This window comes from Vicugna pacos, chromosome 14, assembly GCF_048564905.1.
Source record: "Vicugna pacos chromosome 14, VicPac4, whole genome shotgun sequence".
Taxonomy (NCBI): domain Eukaryota; kingdom Metazoa; phylum Chordata; class Mammalia; order Artiodactyla; family Camelidae; genus Vicugna; species Vicugna pacos.
This window is the reverse complement of record NC_133000.1, coordinates 21,716,693-21,738,467: the sequence shown is the minus strand read 5'-3', so window position 1 is coordinate 21,738,467 and position 21,775 is coordinate 21,716,693. Positions and strand designations below refer to the sequence as shown.

At 43.7% G+C, this 21,775-nt stretch overlaps 1 protein-coding gene across 1 annotated transcript; it reads right to left on the bottom strand.

Moving 5' to 3' along the window:
* Window positions 1-2,285: 2,285 nt before the first annotated feature.
* OLFM4 (olfactomedin 4) lies at window positions 2,286-21,275 on the bottom strand. Its single transcript, XM_006215564.4, has 5 exons — window positions 21,040-21,275; window positions 16,341-16,493; window positions 10,784-10,996; window positions 9,647-9,797; window positions 2,286-3,123 (listed from the first exon to the last, which is right to left on the bottom strand). Exons 1-5 carry the CDS (start codon window positions 21,262-21,264, stop codon window positions 2,321-2,323), a joined length of 1,545 nt encoding a protein of 514 aa, XP_006215626.4. The 5' UTR covers window positions 21,265-21,275; the 3' UTR covers window positions 2,286-2,320.
* Between the last annotated feature and the right edge of the window lie 500 nt (window positions 21,276-21,775).

Here is a 21,775-nt window from a genome sequence, read left to right as displayed (position 1 = left end):
CAGCTCATACGACTCAATAAGAAAAAATAAACAACCCAATCCAAAAATGGGCAGAAGACCTAAACAAGCAATTCTCCAAGGAAGACATACAAATGACCAAAAGGCACATGAAAAAATGCTCAATATCACTAATTATCAGAGAAATGCAAATCAAAACTACAATGAGGTATCACCTCACACCAGTCAGAATGGCCGTCATCCAAAAATCCAAAAATGGCAAATGCTGGAGGGGCTGTGGAGAAAGGGGAACCCTCCTATACTGCTGGTGGGAATGCAGTTTGGTGCAGCCACTATGGAAAACAGTGTGGAGATTCCTCAAAAGACTAGGAATAGACTTACCATATGACCCAGGAATCCCACTCCTGGGCTTGTACCCAGAAGGAACCCTACTTCAGGATGACACCTGCACCCCAATGTTCATAGCAGCACTATTTACAATAGCCAAAACATGGAAACAGCCTAAATGTCCATCAACAGGTGACTGGATAAAGAAGAGGTGGTATATTTATACAATGGAATACTACTCAGCCATAAAAACCGACAACATGCCATTTGCAGCAACATGGATGCTCCTAGAGAATGTCATTCTAAGTGAAGTAAGCCAGAAAGAGAAAGAAAAATACCATATGAGATCGCTCATATGTGGAATCTAAAAAACAAAAACACACAAACAAACAAAAACAAAGCATAAATACAGGACAGAAATAGACTCATGGACCGAGAATACAGACTTGTGGTTACCAGGGAGGGTAGAGGGTGGGAAGGGATAGACTGGGATTTCAAAATTGTAGAATACATAAACAAGATTACACTGTATAGCACAGGGAAATAGACACAAAATGTTATGATAAATCACAGAGAAAAAAATGTGACAATGAGTGTGTATATGTCCATGAATGACTGAAAAATTGTGCTGAACACTGGAATTTGACACAACACTCTAAAATGATTATAAATCAATAAAAAATGTTATAAATAAATAAATAAATAAAAGAGTAAAAAAATGCAAAGGACAAAAACTTTTTCAAAACACATTTTAATCCTTTATTAAAAGGGGAAGAATACATCATTTCAGGAGCCAGTCCTATAAAGCAGGACTCTTGAACATCAAGTGAGAATAGACCAAGCCCTGATGATAAAGGCACCCAAAAGCACACACACCCCCACACCTGCGAGGTTTTCACATTGCACTGATTTTCCACATGCTTTTAAGTATTTTTTTTTACATATCAGCCTGGAAAAAAATTAAAATTTCATTTTCTTACAAGTTCCAGGCTTAGACAAAGACAAAAGTCTCATGAAGCAATGGATATGACTTAATGCAAGCAATTGATATGACTCAGACTTGTATTAAGTCAGATCTTAATATGTTAGACCTTTATTAAGTCTGATCATAATGATCTGCTTATGATACAACTAGACATGCTACCATTTTATCACAGCCATTTGCCTTTTTTTCTGTTCTTAGAGTCATGTAAGTAAAAGTGCATTGATGAGAAAAAAGAAAGTTAGTTTTGTTAATCATATATCTGTTTCATTAAAAACTAGTTAATTTTTTTTTGAAGTAGGAGGTTGGGAAGGGGTGAGAGAATTGATTGATAAGTCTGATTCTGATCTTCTGAGCTGCCTTTGGAATGCAGTTCTGCAGTGGAGGGTTCTACTGACTCTTACGAAGGTTGACAACGGAGAAAAGAAAAATCAAGTGCCTCATCTTCACTTGATTTGCAGTATGTAACTTAATGCCAGAAAGAGTCTTTCTCCAGAAAACTCAGAGCATTTTACAGATATGATATAAGCATGCTAAATTTACTTGTCTGTTATATACAAACATGGTTTAAGGAGCTAGTAAGTTGGAGATTTGGACCCTCAAGGAGCTCTGGATAACAATCTGCCTAATTAAGCTCGAGGTTCTTTCGGGCATGGAAGGATTAGCCAGGCTATATGGAAGAGAACTGGTCCTTGGGCCCTCTCTCCTGTGCAAAGAATCCCCAAAAGCCATACAGAGCTCTCTTGAAGTTCCTTAATTTCCAGATGTCACCTCACTGAAGGCTTCCTCAGAACCATAATGTCCCGAGACCTCTGAAAATCCCACCCACCCTGGAAGGACATTATCTCAGTAGAGAAGTGCATCCCAAGAGGCAGACAGCTTCCAAGAGAACTCAGAAGTCCTAAGTCTCCAGTATGGTAGAACAGAGCTCCCAAACATTACTGCTGAGCGGATATGCTCTGGGTTCCCCTGGCCCCGCAGACAGCTAAATAAGTGGAGAAGACCATTTTTTTCCATGAAATTTTTCTCTCTCTCACCCAAACACATAAAAGTTTACTGGGGTTTCTGCTGGAAGACAAGATCGTAAGTCAGAAGATAACCATCGTTATAGACAAAAAGTTTCTGCTCGAAAGGGTGATAGTTAATACTCTGCAAGTTTTCCATCATCTTCTGCATGACAATGCTTAGTCTGCCCTCCTTCCCTGTGTTTGTGTCATAGTAGTAGAAAATCTCTTCTGTTCTGGTGTTCAGAGTTCGGGTGGCATACAGAACCCCACACACCATGAACGCATTAGTCACAGATGGTTTATACTGCCTGGTCTGCCAAGTGTTTAGCACCTCAAGTGTGGTGTCGTTGAGTTTACTAATCACCATGTTACCAGTGCTGGCTTCAGTGGCGTAAATCACCCACAATCCATTCTCATCCGCAGCCAAGTCAATATCTTGCCAACCGATATTAGCGTAAGAAAAGCGGTTATTGTAGGCAGCATTCGGGAGAGTTTGAGTCCGAGCAACTGTGTTGGTGGTCAGGTTAACTCTGGCAATGTTCCCCGTGTTGTACCAGTTCACATACATGCTGTTCTTGTAAACTGCTGTACCACTGCCTTGGCCATAGGTAATCCGATTCTGCTGGGCATTTGTGTACAATAGCAAATCATCCATTGTATTGTAAAGTCTGTAATATTGCAAAATTCTCCCATCTGTATCCAAAGGTGCCACCCAGTACAGCCCTTCACCTGGATGCTGGGGCGAGTAATCCCGCCCCCAGGCACCGTACTTATAGGAAAACCCTCTCCAGTTGAGCTTAACTATATCTGGTCTGCTGATGTTCACCACACCACCGTGAGCACAGCTCCCTAGAGGAACAAGGAAATGAAAGGACATTCTTAGAGAAAATGAATCACAAGATACAAACAGTTTACTATCCTAAGACCCAAAGGAATCCATAAACATTTTTCTTGTCAATGTTCAATGACAACCATGGTTTGATTGGAGAAGAGGCAAAACCTCCACTTGGTTCCAGTCTCAACGCCCACCCACTGTCCGTTCTAGAGAGAACTCTCTTTTATTTATGTGGATGGGCTTTCAATCTGGAAAATGGGGATAATGCAACTGCGCAGAGCCATATTATAAGGTTTGTGGGTCCAGAAAGAGGAAAGGACGACTTGGTGAATTTAATATATTTTCTTCTATGAGAAAGCATTTCACAAATGTTATTTTATTTCATTTTTCTTATAAACGTATCAAGAAAGCAAAATCACGCGAGAATGCTACCCTACTTCCATAAAGCCAGGAAATGCTATTCACCAGGGTCAGGGAGAATTGTGATGAAGGAGAAGTCTGTCCTAGGCAGGTCTTTTTTCCCCTCACCCTCTGCCCTTCCCTGGGCAGATCCCAAGGGCACATCCACACCACGTACCCACACTGCCCCAAGCTACTCTCACTACTCTCAGAAGAGGAAGTTTTAAACACGGTATTTTAAAGACACAGAAAGGTGGTCCTCTCATGGTGGGATTTCAGCCTTGAGAAGCCACAGAAGTTACTTTAGGGCCACGTTGCCTGCTCTGTGCCCAAGACACAGCCATCCCATATATTCCTTGGTGACCATCTCGCTGCAGAGCTACAAGGTGGGTCTTGCTGTTCATAATCCATAGTCCCCTGCACCACAGAGTGATGGGCAGGTTTTTCATCTTTCCCATTCTGACACAGCCATTGTCACAACGTGTACAACCAAGGAGGACCAGGCTCACCGGTCCACTGACTCTACATTCCCTGTAACACTTGGGTGAATGACTCAGGGCCACTAGCCCTTCACATAGCCCTCCCTCTGATATGCCTGCCAACCCAGAGCATTCATGAGCTATAAAAAAAGAAAAGAAAATTCTTCCAGTATTCTTATAATAGCCATCTAAACACTTGAACACCCGTTTTCTGGGATCTTAATAAATACCCTTAAAAAAACTGGTGAGAAATTTTATTGGAATAACAAAGAAAATTCAACCTCAAGTACACTGGAGGTCAGTTTCCCTCATCCTGCCACCTGTCACAGAGCAGGTGAGTGGGGAGGGAACAGAACCTGGCTTTAAATGCTTGGGGAATCGGGGAGCCATGGAGAGCATAGGAGGTGAGCTCAAGCCAGAAGCAGAGCTCCAAACAACTGCCTGAGATTAAGACGGCGGGGAGCAAAGGGGTGCAAAGCTTTCACCTCTGAGTCTCTGCCTCTGTAGGTATGGGGAGATCCATTCCTTTCCTTGCTAAATGCCTCCCTCCTCTCCCCTCCTCAAGGACTGCTCAGAGGTGAAACCATTACTAGAAATTCTGCTTTTATTTTTCCAATCTGCTGGGACTTTGGGGTACTGGAATTAAATACGTGCTTCTTAAATGCTCTCATAAATCCGCAGTTGGTGGAAAAGTCAGCCAACCGTACAACAGGTAGAGGAATGAAACCACTCTGTACCCAACCTCAAATAATTTTGCATATCATTAAGCAGAACACAGTCGCGGGTTTATTTTAATAATGCATGCGCCATTTCATAAATAAAAAAGCAACGTGTGTTCAGCCAAGAGACGGCTCTCCACTAAAGAAATAATAAATAAAATGATAAATTATTATTTCCTCTTCTAAAAGTGAGCTCTCAGATGAATGCTTGTTTGCTTTTGTTTATGAAACAATGCATGAATTATTAAAATAAAGTTAGCTGTGTGTTCAGTTTAATGATAAGAAAAACTGTTTGAGTTTCCATATGTTACAAACCGAATTTTCTAGTTAAAAATCTCTTCCTGAGAACTTATTTATTCAACTACATTTCACTCTGAGGAAATGGAAGAAAGTCACTTTTCTCTTGCAGGTTGTAAGACCGAGGGATTGTTTGCCTAATTTGATCTTGCCTTTCTGAAAAAGAAATTTCCCAAACCAACAGCAATATAATATTTAAGGAAAACTTATGTTGCATATACATATTCAAGCATTTTATTATGAAATTAAAGATAATAAACCGTTCTGTCCTAGATGTGGAAATCCTTAGATAGGAAGGAACCAAAATAAATTTCTCTTAAAAATTACTATTACTACTACTACTAATAGTAATAATAATAATAATGACTCACCATTTTACAAGTTGACCAGGAGATTAAAATCGTACCTGGTTTAAATATTGAAACTGTATATAAAATGCAAATCTCTTTTCCTCACCCACCAACCATTCCTAAATACTCTCCTGTCCTTTTTGCTATCTCTCCTGTATCCTCTGTCTCCTCTGGACCATTTTTGAGCCCTGGCTTTGGTCAAAGGAAGTGGAAATAGGAAGAGATCTAAGTATTGTCAATGCTCAGGTGCGGCCACAGCAGTGACAGACCCGCGACAAGGCTGTGGCGGGCTTCCTCAACTCCTGGCAGCAAACCGTCCTAGAAACAATACTGAAACTGACAGCTAGCCCAGTGCCCACTGCTCACCCAGCCCAGCCGGAGCCCCATCCAGCCACCCCATCGACACCCAGCTTCTCCCGGCCCCTTCTCATCTCATGCCCCTTCCCAGCCCCTTCCTGCATTTCAAGGTCTTACACTCCATTCCTTTCCTTACTCATCCCGACTTAACCCTGCCACTGGAACAACAACCCACTGCACAACCATGACCCGAGAATTGTGGAAGACCAACAAATCATTCTGTGTTTTCTAATGCGAGAGAACACATCATAGAACTCAGAGCAAAAGTACCCTTCCAGCTACTCCACAAGCAAGGAAGCCAAGATAATTTGGTGTTAATCAGGTTGGTGAGTCGCTGGAACCTTCTTCTAATTTCATCCCAGGAATCACAGGTGCGCCTCTCTCTCTATTAAAGCCTCTACGGGAGGTAGCCCGGTACAGTGAAAATATTGCCAGACGGATTCCAATTCACATCCTGACTCCAGCACTTAGGAGCTGTGTCTCCTCTCGCAAGTTATGTAACTTTCTGAGCCTCAGCCTCCTTATGTTAAAAGAAAAATGATAATACCTACTCTGCAGAACTGTCAGGAAGACAAGACTAGACAGAAGGTATGTACAGGTAACTCAGTAAATGGTAATGATCAGCATTATAACCACATGATGCCACAACTGAAATTTTACAGGACTGGTTTCCCTTCCTAGGTAGTGGTTCTGGAGGTTTCTGTACCCATCCTGGTGACCTCAGTGCCCAGAAGAGGACCGGCCACACAGTGGCACCAAATTATGTTTGTGGAATAAAGGAATGAAAAACTGATTAAATCTTCCAGATTCAGCTTAGTCTTATTTATAAATCACTAACTCTCTACCCTGCTGCATATCTGAATTTTCCCAAGAGCCTGGTATTCACTCCGTAGAACATAATGCAGGGAACCTTCTACATCAGATAGACTTAGTCAGCCATCTCTTCATCATGTAGCTCCTTAGATATCGTCATGGGATTCTGAGAATATTCTGGGAGGACACAGGGTGAGGCTTTGAAATACTCTAACTTGTGTTTTTGAAGCCTCATGGTTAGTAGCATTTTTTTTTAAGCTGAGGATTATATGCTAGCAGAGGAAACATAATCTTGGGTCTGTCAATGCACTCTTTCATTTGGCCAACTGAACGTGGATGGAAAAAAGAGGAGAATGCAATTGACTTGTCAGAATTAGGCAATTAAAATGGTCACAATCATAAAATGATTCAGATGAAACTGATTCTGAATTACTGGCTCTATGCTGCCCAACACCCAGCTCTTCCCCCAGGCTTGGGATTTGGGCTGCTCACCCCACATCTTTCATTGACCATTTACTGCACACCTACTGTGTGTCAGCACAGACCCTTGCATCTCCAAGCACAACGGTGAGGACGCCTGGGTCTCTGCATCATAGTTTACTGTCTGCAGTTAGTGCAATTCAGGGGGAGAACAGAGAGAAACTGAAGTCAGTTGTTTTCAGGAAAAACAGTTAATGAGCACAAGGCCAATTATTTTAGATTAGAAAGTTCTATGAAGTGAAGCAGAAAAAGGTGCCATTTGCAGCATAAACCATCTATAAAGCGTGTTTTATCGAACCCTAATTCTAGGTACTAGTTCTAAGATCCTGCTGGGAGGGGCCGAGAGAGCACAGAATTACTTTCTTGCTGAAACTTGCATAGAGTCTGTTTCGTTCTGTGCAAGTCTGCAGTGGAAAAAAAAAAAAGCAGACAGGCCAGATTTTAAAGTCCCATAATAGTGAGTAACTTTAATTAAAGTCTCCACAGGCCCACAACTTTGTGGTGCCTGGGGATTTTCCAATTCTGCATCATCGACCAATCCAAATAGAAAGAGAGCAAGTGGAAGAAATTGATTTCAAAACATGACAAAAAGTCAGTTTAATATAAACATCATAAATATAATATGAACAGAGCTGGAGGAGGGCCAAGGGGCTTGGCAGGGATCCAGGGATGGCCAAGGTTGTGGGAAAGTGAGAGGAACTCTGGGTCCAATTTGCTTGAACAACACAGCTGGGCTGGGAGGGCTCATGAAAGTCTAGGTGTGAGGACCCGGGGGAAAGTTCTAGGAAGAAAAATGCTAACAAAAATAATACAACAGACTCGCTTGTTTTCTTCCTTAGACACTAAGCAATGTATTTTCTCCCCCATCACCGACCTTACGTTATTGATGCCTGACCTTCAAGGTCCTGAGACGACAGGGAATAAGGGGCCTTGCGCCTCACCCTCAGCTCTGTCACTAACCATCTTGTGTGACCTCAGGAAAAGCAGCAACCTTACCACCAAGTCCCCTCCACTGAGACAGTCATGTCTGATGACCCTGAACGTCCCTTCCTGCTCTAAAATGTCCTCATTCCAAGGGATGCACAGAAAACTGTGCTGGGAAAAGATATTCCACGGGGAAATTTTGCTGAAGTTAAAAAAAGAGAGAGAAAGAAAAAAGGGATGGAGGGAGGGAGAAGAGAAAGACATGCTCAGGTTTTAACAGGGGTTGTCATTGCTATATTCCTGCCCTCAGGGAGCCCTCCATGGTCCCGCAGAACGAGCTCCCCTTTCCCACACGCATTGACACCGCTGATCCCAGACCAAATTTAGCCTCGTTTGTTACAGAGGACAGAGCGTGGCCATTGTTCCAACCTTTCTCTGTCTGTCATATAGTGACAGATCCCCAGCTGCACTAGAGGGAGAGAAGAAAGCAAACAACACCAAGAGGCTTTCAACTATGGCAGTATTTCATTAAAGACTTAAACCAGCGACACTGACAAGGATCCAGAAACGCATGGCCAAAAAGGAAGCAGTTGTGACAACAAGAACGAATGAAAATCACAAGAGCTGTATGATCTGGTGGACAGGTACAGTCCCCGTTCAGGCTGAGATGCTCGGGACATGCAGAGAGAGCTTCCCTGCGACCCCGGCTCCAGGGCTGGACGCTGTGGGTTTAGTTGACCTGGAGGCACGTGTTGAAGCACACATGGGTCTAGCACCGCTTTCGTTTGCAGCACGGGGTTCACTTCAATTATCATCATTAATAACAGTAACAATCACCAGCACAGAAATCCTGATCATTGAGCTCTGAGCCTCCCAAGCCTTATTTCGTTAATCCTCACAGCAACCCTGCAGTAGGTCCTACTGTTCTCCCATTTCACCAAGGAGGAGATGAAGGATCTTTTTGCTGGGGCCACATAGGTGAGAAGCTCAGGCCTTTGGGATCCCAAAGCCAGGACACTGACTCCCACATTCCATTACCCCATCTAAGGAGGTGGTTATGGGGCGACCACCTCTGTACTACACCTGACCCTCTCCAAGGATGAATCCTTAGACAGCAGTGAGACGCCATCCCTTCCCTCCAGGAACTCGCGGTCCAGGAGGGCCGGCAGGACACACCCACATGTCCTGGACACGTGGAGCCACCCGTTAAATCCTCGCTGAATCCTAGGACACACTACACAGCAGATGCTCTGCATGCACTTAGGGAAAACATGAAGGAGAAATAAAGAGGTGGAAGGAGGGAAGGAAAGAAGGGGGAAAGGAGGATTCAAGGCAGCTCATCAGATAAAGGAGCCGATCAGCCCTGACAATCCACAGGACAGAGCGGAGGGGATGCCTCGTGGATTCCAGAGGCTTTCACCTCAGCCACCCCCCGCCACAGCCAGTCCATCACAGAGACGTTTTCCCTGTTCGTAAATGCAAAGGGGTTACGTGTAATGTGGGGATTTTGTTTTAAATCATCTCATTGTCTGTGCTCTTCCTCTGTGAGCCCCAGAAGGTGATAGTCGTAGAGCTGGTAAGGGACAAGATTTAAAAGTAGGGAAGAGTAAACTCGGGGCTGCAAAAATTCCATCCTTCCTTCACGTCCACAATCCCAGAGCCCTTCCCCATCCCACCCTCAGCTCCTTACGAGGCCTGGTGAAAATCAGGCACGCTCACCTGGAGCCGGAGGAGTGGGACCAATTTCCTCTTTAGAGGCCTCACATTCCTTGAGCCGGTTCTTCAGAGCCAGGATTTCTCGGCGAATGGCAAGAACATTGTTTTTGTCTAGCGTCTCGAGTTTCTCTACCAGGAGAGTCATATTCCTTATCTAAGGAAATAAAAATTCAGAGCGACTTTATATTATTGTGCAATTTCTTTCATAAACATTCCAGGGCTGAATTTGTCACTTAGGGAAACATTGCCAGAGAATACACCCGAGATTCTTCTGAATGGTTTCAAATTTGGAAGAATACATTTCCTGGTTTAGCGTGAACGCCTGTCAGATCGCAGGCAGATGTGTGTGACAAGAAGAAAATGGCAAAGACTTTAACAGCTTTAATAACGGAGAACAGGCTTAGTTTCGGCATCCACAAATGTCCATTAAAGTTCATTTCTAATAACCTTCCCCTATAAATGTGTGTTTACTCATGCTGTATTAGAATTAAGTTTCTAATGAGTGGTGAGGGCCAGAGGAAACTTACATTCTGAAATAGGTAACTGGAATTCTCAATTATAGCCCATGTCCTGACTGTGCTAGTAAATTCTTGCTGATACGAATTACCCACCCATAACCCTAATGTGGTGATCTTTATCCACAGAGCTTAAAAGCCATCACTATGACCTACTCATAAGAAAGTCCTTTAAAGAGGCTTGTCGGTATTTGGAGAAGAGTTCCAAGAGGGATCAAGGATTATGTGATCATTCAAAAGGAGAAACAGACCTATCATGTCTAAAATCAGGTAAATTGTGGCTGTCTAGTCCCATGAGGGTAAATCCAGAACAGAGGAGACCCCTGATCTAGCTTGGCCGTGGAGTTGTTCACACTTACCTCCTTTCTAGAGATATTGAAAGGCCATCTGGTTCTTCGACTCTGACCTTGAGACGACACCTATTCCTCAGTCAGCATGTTCCCAATGTGTGTAACTTACTAGTCAAAGACAGGCGTGCATCTAAAGCAGAACACGGCACGTGCCAGGTGGTGATGAGAGCTTATAGAATTAGACATTAGAGGAGAGAGATTCCTATCCTGGTCCTAGAACCGGCTCACTGGAAAGACTCTATTATTAATTCACGAGAAGTGAGTTCATTCCTTACCTCCACTTCCAGTTGGTCAACAATCACTGTGCTTCCAACAAAACCGATCTTCAGCCGTTTAATCAGTTTCTCCATCTCCCTCACTTCTATCTTGATCAGTTCAAAGTCCAGTTCCGTGTAAGAAATGGAATCTTTTTCCATAATCTCTATTCGGACAGTTAGGTTGAAGAGTTTCTTCTCATACACGCTGATTAACTGGACATATTCCTTCACCTGAAAGGGAGTCAAACAGCTCAAGTCCGTTCCCTGAGTGATGTCATACAGCCTTCCTCCACTACCAAGTCTGCTGGGACTAATTGATTGCTATCAGTCTTTTTTTTTTTTAAATAAAGAAATGGGTCAAAAATATATTTAACTAGATTTTTTAAAAATCTATCCGAAGTCAAAAGAATCTATTACTACAATGGGAAGGGTGTGGATTTTGCTCTTGCCTAGACTAAAAATAATTTTGCTTCAGAGTCATCATTTACAAGCACATTTTAATCTCCGTTTTAATGTTTGAAGATAGTAGCTCTCCAAACTAAATTGGTTTGAATCAGAGCTTCTTGCCCACCCTCCTCCCCTCAATGCATCTGCTCTAGATCAGGCCTTCCCAGCACTACTGACATTTGGGGCTAGATCATTCTTCCTAGGGGAAGGGAGGGCTTTCTTGAATATTATAGGATGTTTAGCATCATCCCTGGCCTCTGCATGCCAATGGCACCAACCCCACCCCTACCCCAGTTGTGACAACCATAAATGTCCCAGATGTTGCTAAATATTCCCCAGGGGCAAAATCACCACCACCAGCACCCTCCCTCCATTTAGAACCACTGCTCTAAATCTAAGTATCTTCTAGAAGAGGGAGAAATGCTCTAGGAAGAATTCCTTCTTTGATCACCATATGCAATGAGTTTTTGATCCCCTCTGCCTTCGACAAAGTGGCATAAAGACCTAACTTACTCCACAATATGCGCATGTACGTGCAACTATAAAGTGCACATTTCGTGAACTGCACCCACATATTTATTCCAAGTTTATTCCAAGAACTGATTATTGCAATCAGACCTTTAAATTACACATTTGTTGCATATATTTGAATGTCTGATCATTAAGTTAAAATACTTCCAAAAATTCCCTTGGTGGTTCAGTGTATAATTGGAATCTCCAAATGGAGATGCCAATAAACACAGTTGGTGGTTCTTTCTGTATCTGATCTCTAAAAGAAATGCCATGGCTTTTTTAAGGACCTGCTCATTAAAAGTTGCTATATATTCTTTTTAAAAATTTGAAGAGAAGTGAGACTTTTCCCCCAAACTGTGCTAATGTTAAGTGGGTGATCCACAGGGCCTGCATGAATTCAGAGATTCAGAGACAGATGTTGGCCTCTAATCCTTCTAATACCAAAGGCAGCCTTCACTTCTGTCATTTTAGCCCTTCCACTTAACCCCGCTGTGCAAATTAGAGTAGACTCATAGGCCGCAGACCTGAAGGGCTAGGGCTTCAGGCAAAGAGGATTTAAATGAAAGTTGAAAATGCAGCCCTTGGCACTGCTAGTGTAGCTCCTCCGGCAACTGATGCTCACTGCCATCAGATGAGGCTGAAAAGGCTGGTGACATTTTGATGGATAAGGAGGTTAATATATATATATATAAAATGTGTGTGTATATATATATATATATATAAAACCTAGCAAGTCCCCCTCAAAAGTACAAACACAGATATAAGGTAGCCAGGTCTCAATTTCTACAAAAATCAGGCATAAAACCCTGCCTGTGATAAAAATAATAATAATAATGAAGTGCCAACCCACTGCAGAAATGGAAATCTGTGAAATGAATATTCTTGCTGGCATTTGGCCTTGCCAGCTCTTGGAACAAGTGAAACTCCCTTAGCTTTCCTGGAACATTTTGGTGGCATATCACAGCTGTTGCTCTACAAAAATGAGTGATTCAACTGTCATTTCTGCTAAATAAAATGTGGCTCTCCCAGATTCTCCCTGAAAACCAAGGCCTACCCTGGAGTTTGTGACCTCTGAGAGTGTGTGGGGTGCCTGCCCGAGTTCAGCCACAAAGCGATGGGTCTCGAAAGATCTGTTCGGGGGGGAGACTTGAGGTTCTTTCAGCTGACATTTCTAGAATAGCTCAGTGACGCTCAGGAAAATTGGAATCATCTGTGGAGTTTTAGAAGAAGGAAGAGAATTTTGAGGATGGGCCAGAAAGACTTCACGGTCTGAACTTTACTAATTTAAATAGACTGTTAATTTAAACCCTTCACATGAACTGATCTCCAGGGTTGAGATGGCATGGACAATTCTGGAAACATCCCAGCTCTCCCTGGAAGGTGCAGCCTCAGCAGAGGCAGCTCAATCTGCTGAGGATATGTAGAGAATATGGGTCTAGCCCTAGGGAGACACCTCCGTGTCTCAACACTTTTACTGCCCAGGTCCTCATCACTCCAAGATGAAGCTTTAGAAGACTCATCTAAACTTGCCTTCAAACCGCCAGCCCCACAGTCAGAGCTTCCATTCTTTTGTTTGCTGTACACGTATCATGTCATTGATGGCTTCTAAGAATAGACGTCCGTTTGGAGGTTTGTAGTGGTTCCATGCAGTAAATGTGGTCTTGTAATAGATAAAGAATGCAGCACAGCTGGTTATTAAGCTAAAGAATTAATCTGGCTCGTGTTTCTGCCAGTTCCTCAAAACCTGTGCTCATAACCATAACCAGATTATTTGAAATAAATAAACGTACTTTGTCACGGACTGCCATTTTAATATATTTTAACCACAAGATTAATTGAGCTTGAAATGACCATCAAGACCTATGAAGCACTTTGGAGCTAGACCCACCTAAGCTCAAATCTGACTTCAGTACTTAGCGAGCAAATCCCTTAATTTCTCTAAGCCTTAATTTCTTCCTAGAAACTGTGGGTAATGGTATCAAGTTTACATGACGATTGTAAGCACTAGGGATTATGTATATTAAGCGCCTAATGTAATGGATGCCCTATACATGACAGCAATTTACAGAAACAGTGATTTCAGATTTTCTCAACCTGACCTTTTAATTTATTACATTTCACCGCACAAAACATTGCTCAATCAATGCTATTTGTTTATGGGTTGCCTAAATGTGTCCTACACTGCCTCAACCTTCTCATGCATGAGGGACTATTAGCAAAAGTGTCACATTAAATAACTTGCCCCAAAGACCGTAACCCTCCAGAGGAAAAAAAAAAAATCTGAGCTGCCTTTTGTGTTGTCTCTGTCCTAAGTACGGTCACAAGAGGACACACCACAAACAAAAGGAAAGTATAAAGTGCTTTCAGCATCTTATGCAGAGGCAGTCCTCTCTTCTCTGTGTACTGACAGATAATGAATCATAGACAGTCAAAACCCTTTTCTACCGGTCTGACCAAACGGGCATCCCCCTAGGCCGCTAGATCAACGGTGATTTCCAAGGCAACCTAGGGACAGCTATAATAATTCACGCAGAAACCCAAAGCCTTCAGCTGAAGAGATAATTCTGGATGGAAGGCACTACTGACCTACTGCACCTCTTCTTAGAGGATGATAACAGCACGGCCGAGAGAAAAAAGATAACTCGGATGATTCCAAAGACCCAAATTCCTGACCTGGCTTAACCGGCCAAAAGAAGAGCGCCTTTTACATTTATGTGTCTTTATCCTTCCAAACCTCAGTTTTTTCATCCCTAAAATGGGAAAAAGAACACTGGCCTATCTGCCTTAAAGGGTTGCTTGAAATTAGAACTGGCAGCATTAAGAAAAGCACAAAGGGAAGCTGTTACTGTTACAGTTGTTAGCGTCACCTGTCACGCCCCAAATCCATGTTGCAAATTTCAGCCAGCAGGTCAATTCCTCTCTTAGGCCTCCATCACCAATTTGTTTAGGACCAGCTACTGACACTTTCAGAACTGAAAGTTTTTGCTACTCTGCACTTCTTCCCTGCCAATTATTAGCGAGGCATATGCCACCAGCTCCCCCTTACAGGATTGGAATGAAATGTCCCAGACTCACAAACCTCTCCCTGGAGCAGCCCGGGGTTTCAAACTGCCCTTCACATCCCTGCCAGCCAGGAAGACATGCAAATCAGCCGCTTCCACTATTTCAAAGCAAATGACTCTAACTGAAAAGATCTTACCTAGGATTTTCCTCCACTTGTTATGTTTTTATGCATAACTTCTTATCTGTACTTGATTATGCTGGAATAAGACTATGAATATTAATGGTTGGAATTTATAATTTAGTGCTGTGCCTTTTCTGCTGATTAATTCAAGGACATTTCACTTCTTAAGAAGCTAGGTTCCCGGAGTCGTCAAACACATTTTCCTGGACACTCATTTAAACTTAGAACTATTTATCTACCAATTCAGGTTGAAAGCAAGGGCTCAGCCTCCTCATAATTTTTGTCTTAAAAGATAATTCTGCTGGATGCTGAGGCAGCTGAGCTTAAATTTCTTGGGAAAATGTATTTTGAATCTTGCGGCAAAGATAGAGCGCCTTGTAAATTAATGGTGTGGTATATCAAATGACGCGTAATCTGATGATAGCTAGCTTGGACTTCGCCTGTGCAGAAAATGGGGGCTCTTCTAATTGATTTCTAACGTGGCTAAAAAGGTTAAAGGGTCAAAACTGGAATGCCAAGTCACACCACTCCAGCCAGCTCAGAGAAGGGCTACTTCCTCTGGCTGGAGAAAGCGGTAATCAGGGGGTCAAGTTGGGGTTTTCCCCGAGGCTGAGCGACCTATAGGTCTTGATTCAAATTCCCAGGGAAGCCTTCGGTTTTGGTCTAATGCTAGACTCATCTAACACAAGCTCCCTGCTGAGACAATAGGGGCTAACATTGAGAAGGAGGGAGAGGGAGAGATGGAGGAGAGTGAACCGCGAAGACAAAATCAGAGGAAGAGAGAGAAAAAAAGGGAGGGAGGAAGATGAGAGGGGCATTTGAGGGATGGGAGGAGAAGAAGGAAGGAGAAAGACCAAAAGCAAGAGAAGACCCAAAAGAGCACAAAACAAAAAACAAAAGCAAAAGATTGAAGAAGGAAAGGGAAAGAAAGATTTCAAAGGATGGACAAGGGAAGGACGGAGGCAAGAGGAGAAATAAGAAATGAAGAGGAGGAGGATTGGAATAGGAATTGGATGAAAAAGAACCAGGGCAGGAAGCTAGAGCACGAAGAGGGCAGAGGAGAGGAAAGAAGGTAAAAATGGAGGAAGGACCAAGAAGAAGACCAAAAGGAAGAAGAAACCACAAAACCAAATAAAGACTGCAGAGCTGAAATTTACAAGGAGCGGGCAAGGCTTCCTTCCAGCTGCGGGAGCACCACAGTATTGAAGGGAGTTTTTCCCATGGTGCTGATCATCTCCATCCCTTCTTCCTGCGCTCTCACTCTTCCTGCCATAAAGAACTCCATAGGTTACCGCCAGATAAATGCTAAAGTTTCCATTAGATGCAAATGTGCTTTTAACGGCTGCTTATAAAGCCCTGAATGAAAAGTATTCTGTTTGTGTGTTCTTACCAAGATATTGTTGCAAGAGGAAAAAAGAATGAAATGCTTACTTTAGAAAGCTCTTTGTTGAACTTCTTGGAGATAGCTTGAGCCGTGACTTCCAAGCGTTCCACTCTCTCCACGGGAAAGGTGGTGTCTGGCAGGACGACAGAGCACTGGCAGATCCCGCGCTCATCCGTGGAGCCGGTGAAATTAGAAAAGGACTGTAAATAAAAATAAGTTCAACATCAGTAAAGAGCCAGGAAGTGAGCCTTTTGGCAAGTGGAGGGCCACAAACTGGCTTTGTCAGAGGAGTGCTCGGAGGCCATGTCTCCCAGGCAGTACCTCACTTAGGGTTCAGCCACCTCTCCACCTGTCAGGCTAAACCACTATGATTCTCCTTTCTGGAAGAGGCTTAAAGGAAATTATTACTGTCCCCATGTTAAGGAAAAAGAAATAAAGAAGTGATCAGAGTCCTGTGTTTGAATTCCAGTTCTACCACTTACGGGACCTGAATTTTCTCTAAGTCTCAGTTTCCTCATCTGTCAAATAGAGATAACCTACTTCACAGGATAACCCAGTTCACAGGGTTGTCCCTGAGGGGAGCCAAGTAGCGTCAAGCAAGTCCCTGATACACGTTAAGTTATCAGTAAATGCCACATTCCTTTTCCTTCTACTTCCTCATTTTCTTTTCCACATCTCAACCCCAACCCCAGCCCAGTGCCTGCCGGGAGAATGAGGAAAACATCAAGGGATGTAGGTTACAGGGAAGCTATATAACACAAACCAACATCCTCTCCTCATCTGGGAAACTGTATAATTAACATCCTTCAGAGTAGCAAAAAACCAGCCATTTGTTAAGAACTAAACGAAGTATGAGTGTGAAGGTTTCGTGCACACTGTTTTCAAGTCTTCCAGCTTATCACTTGCAGAAAAGTCATTTTAAAATATTTGATGTTTCTTTAATATATTCAGGCTCACACATTGGTGCCACCGCATATTTTAGAATGACAGGTTTGAAAGATCCTGTTTTTCTTTTGCCCCCTTTGAACTTCCCCAAGGGGATCCCGGCACAATTAACATATTTTTTCTTACTACTATTGCCTTACAGAGTAACTCCTGGCAGCCGACTGGCTGTGACTTTCAATGATCTTATCTGACAGCCAGCCCAAAGCTCACCTGTGGAACAGCAGCCCCAAGGGTCTCTTTCTGAAACTATCAAGGGGGGAGGAATGGTTTTCAGGGTTTGAAGAGATGCCAGCTACACTTCTCAAAGTTGCAGAGGTCAGCAGGTTGCAGCTGAGATGGTGTGTTCTGTGATTTATTATCTACTAACTTCTGTAGCTCCTGAACAAGCTGGATCTAGATGTTTCTATAATCAAGATCTATTCTGTCAGTGACCTCTGGACCAATTAATTCAGGCTTTTGCAACTCAGTTGCTTGTTAATTTAACCTAATCTTTAAGATGAGCAGACAGAAAATATATATACATATGTTTGTACTCCAAACTCTCTACACCAGGCAAATTCTTGACATTAGTTTCAATTTTCTTCGTCAATCACATTCCACACCTGCAAAATTTGGAGAGTAAGAGAAAGCACGAGCAGGTTTATGCTGAATACTGGGGCTGGGAGAGGGAGAAGGGAAGGGTCTTTTCCAGGGACAAATAAGGACTGGACAAGCCCCATCAGGAGCCTGTCAGAGGGGCCAGCTTCCCTGGGAAACTCTCTCTCCATCTCTGCCACTGAAGATAGAATGACTTCAGCTCGAGCATACCAAGGCTTTTATAGGAGGACCAATATATCATGGACTTTTGAAGAAATAGCTTATTATAATAACTAGCTACCAAAAAAAAAAAGAAGTCTTGCATTTTGACAAAGGGAGGTCAATTAGCTGCACAAGACAGGGTTGGACCACTCTTAAGAGTTCTCTAAAAAGCTGTCAACTCCCAAAACAATAGAGCTCATCTAGCAGTCTCTTGACAATCAACTAGAAAGGATGAGCTAACAACTTTTCGCCCTGAAGTTCACCTGAAAGGCAGGCAAATAATTATAAGTCCTACTGACAGCCATTCCACCGTCTTGTGTGGAACATCTCTGTCCCAGCACTGCGGACTCCTCACCCTCCATCCTGCTTATCATCAGCCCAGGGTGCTCAGCTGACATCGCAATGGTCCATAAGTTTGATCAGTGTTGCCCATTAGAGATATTTCTGCTCCTCGCACTTATAGACAATGAAACTAATGGTGATGGGTCTCTCTCTGCGGCAAATGCTTAATCTCTATGTGAGTAACGTGGGGAATGGGGGACAAAAATAAGGGCTTGTCCCTTTGGCCTTTGGAAGGGTAGGTAATCCCCTTGGGGAGATTATATAGGACCCGATGTGCTCCGCAGACACTTTACACTGATGGATTCTCACGCAGCATTGGTTTGATTAACACTGACTGGTGTCCACAACTTTCCAGGTTCTGGTATTAGGGAGACAAATAAGACCCACCTCCTGCCCAGTGAATCACGCCCATTGTCACTACGAAAAGCCTCAGTGTCTTTTTACTCCACCAGCCCCTGAGCTGGATGACAAAGGCACATGACTCGTTGCAGTTCTGATTCTGCCACTTGCCACGTTGGGCAAAGCGTGGAGCCTTTTCTAGGCAGTGAAATGAGAATCATGAGAGTGGCCTCTTCTCTGGAGGGTGACATCTGAGGCATGCCAGGCACTCTGAGCACTTTGGCATAAGATGCGACTCACATTTATGATTTCAGGTTGCAATTGGCTCTAATTAGCAGCCAAGTCTAAGAGCCTGTAAAGATTCGAGGCATAAAATAATGGTACTCAACATTTTCAAAGTACAGAAAATGATACGTTGGGAACTCGCTCAGCGACAGTTATAAAGGGGTTTTCCACCACTTTCCAAAGAGCTCATCAAGCTGACAGCCAGCCCTAGAAAATCAGGTTTATAGTGGAAGTGACACCTAGCCTGCTATGAAAAGAAGTGGGAGTCGCGATTCTAACTCGCCGGCGGGAGACAAGTCAACCAGGAAAGAAATTAAAATCTCTGAGTATAATTTAACTACCCCCATTCCTTATCTACTTTTAAATATTTACCTCTTAACTAGACAACACACACTTTGGATTTCTCTGCTTCTTGACTATATTTTATTTTCTATTATTTTAGCTGATCCTCTTAACCCAAATGCTGGTTTCTGATTGGTCATAAAGCTTCAAAATATATTATTACTATTAACCTCATTTGAAAAACAAATGCTAACCAGTTCTAATTGTCCCCAGAAATCATGTAGTATCATGGAATAAAATGATATATCTGATTTCTGGCTACGAAGAATCTTTGTGCATATTCATAACTCTGAAACTAGTCTCCTCTTAAAAATAGACACTTTTCATCTAGACACTCTGAAAGTATAGAAAGCTGCATGGAGAACAATGGTGAAGAGCATGGACAACTAAGTTGGAGCTGTATAACTGGCTAGTTTAGTTACTGTAAGCCAATGGGTTCGCTTCACTAAGCCTCAGTTTTCACATCTCTAAAATGGGACCATTAATTTTACTTACCTTTGATAATAAGATAATGTCTTAAGTACCTAACATAGTCTTGGCATTTATAAGGCTATCAGTGAACATTGTTGCTGCCATCTCTGAGTCCCATTCAAACCATTTGATAATCGAGCAGTTTTCATTGCCCTTGTAGTTCTGATGCTGAAATGAAAACAACAAACAAAAGCCTTGTCCTCCCCTTTTCCCATTGGACCCTTCCATTCGGACAATCACATAAGCAATAAAGAGATCATAGAGGAAAGGCTCTGGAGGAGTTACGACTTCCCCACCCCAAGTCACACCTTAGCAAGGAAAGCCTGGGCTTTGCCGAACAGGACTCCTAGAGAAAGGCCCAGAGCTGACATGGACAGAGGTGCAATGAGGAACTGCTTCCTACCCCTTGACCTCTCACCGCTCCAGGACTCTTCCCATTTCCTCAAAAGAGATTCGGAGAGGACTCACCTGCTAAAGAACTAGGCTCACTGTGCGTTCTAGTGATGGAGACCAGTGAACCCATCCCTTTCTAGTGCATGCTTTGTTTATCATTTCTTTGTTTGTTTGTTTTGTATGTTGTTACCACTATTGTCCTTTTGAGCTAGAAATGGCTCTTATAAGATTCCTTATAAGAAAGACTGAGGAGTTAACACTCTTCTGGGGGAAATATCCGTGCGCAATAGCACTTTCCTAAGGCCCAGTGACTCCTCCCCGCACTTGTCACCCATCTCCCTCACAAACAAGCTCAGAGGAACTGTCATGGTTCTGCAGAGCATCTCTGCTCTCACTCCCTCCAGGGCTATTCCTCACCGGCCACAGGGTCCCTGATGGGCACCACATCAATTAGACGAACTTCTCTAGAGCTTCTACCGGCAGAGCCCCTCCCCATGCAGTTCTCATCCAGGACAGAACCTGGAATCCCCATTTTTTAAAGTCCTCTCCATCCCACCCTGATTCTAAAGCACAGGCAGTTTCAGAACCTCTTAGAAGCTTGGATCCTTTCCCTAAAGCCCCCAGCTGGAGAACTGAAATGCTGCTTCTCTTGCTAACAATTTAATTATTTTACCCAGGTTTTAATTCATTTCCAGGTCACCTGCAGTTAACAAAGGGAGTCGTAAATCTTTTAGAGTGCTCAGGCCTAGCCATCCATGAAATTATAGTCAGGTCCCCAAAAAGCCAGAGGAAGGGAAGGAACGCAGCTCTCAGATTCTGGGGCCTCCTCACCTGGGACTGGGAGCTGGAGCTGGACCAGTCGGAGCCAGAGGTAGGGATGGATGGACTGGAGCCAGAAGTGGGGATGAACAGGCTGGAGCCAGAGGTGGGGGCGGACCAGCTGGACTCAGCGGTGGTTATGGCGTAGAAGTCAGAGTTGGTGGGGAGCAAGGTTTTCCCCATGGCTGGGCCTAGGAGGCACAGTAGGGTGAGCAGGCAGGGGAGACCCGGCTTCATCTTGTGCTCTTGGCTGAAGCCCCTGGCTTCTGTGTGGAGCCCGAGGACTTCTTATAGTGCCTGGTGGGGATTCCACCTCCCCCTTCCCTGGCCAGTTTGTAGGAAAAGAGGAAGCTGCCAGGGAGAGTGTGACCACCCAGGAGGGTGGGGACACCTGGGAACGTGAGTCACTGTGTCGCTGAGCCCCGCTCTGCCAGCTGCCCTTAGATCTGGGTGTCTCCTGCCAAATATTAACTCAAATGTGGTTTCTCAAGCCCGATATCTGATTTCTGACTTGACATTTCCTTGAAATGGACAGGATGAAAGTAGACTTTGTGGATGAAACAGAGCTTGGGGGGCCCCCGGGAAGGAAAAGCAAGCATTGGTCCTTTGCTCAGAAGCCAACTCTAGTTGTCCCCCGCCCCCTACTGCCCTGAATGCGGCTTCCCGGGGAAAGCTAGGGGACTCCACCTAGGGACTGTGACTCTCCCCGGGGGATTCCCTCTTCCTTGGCTACTGCCCAGGCTTCTCT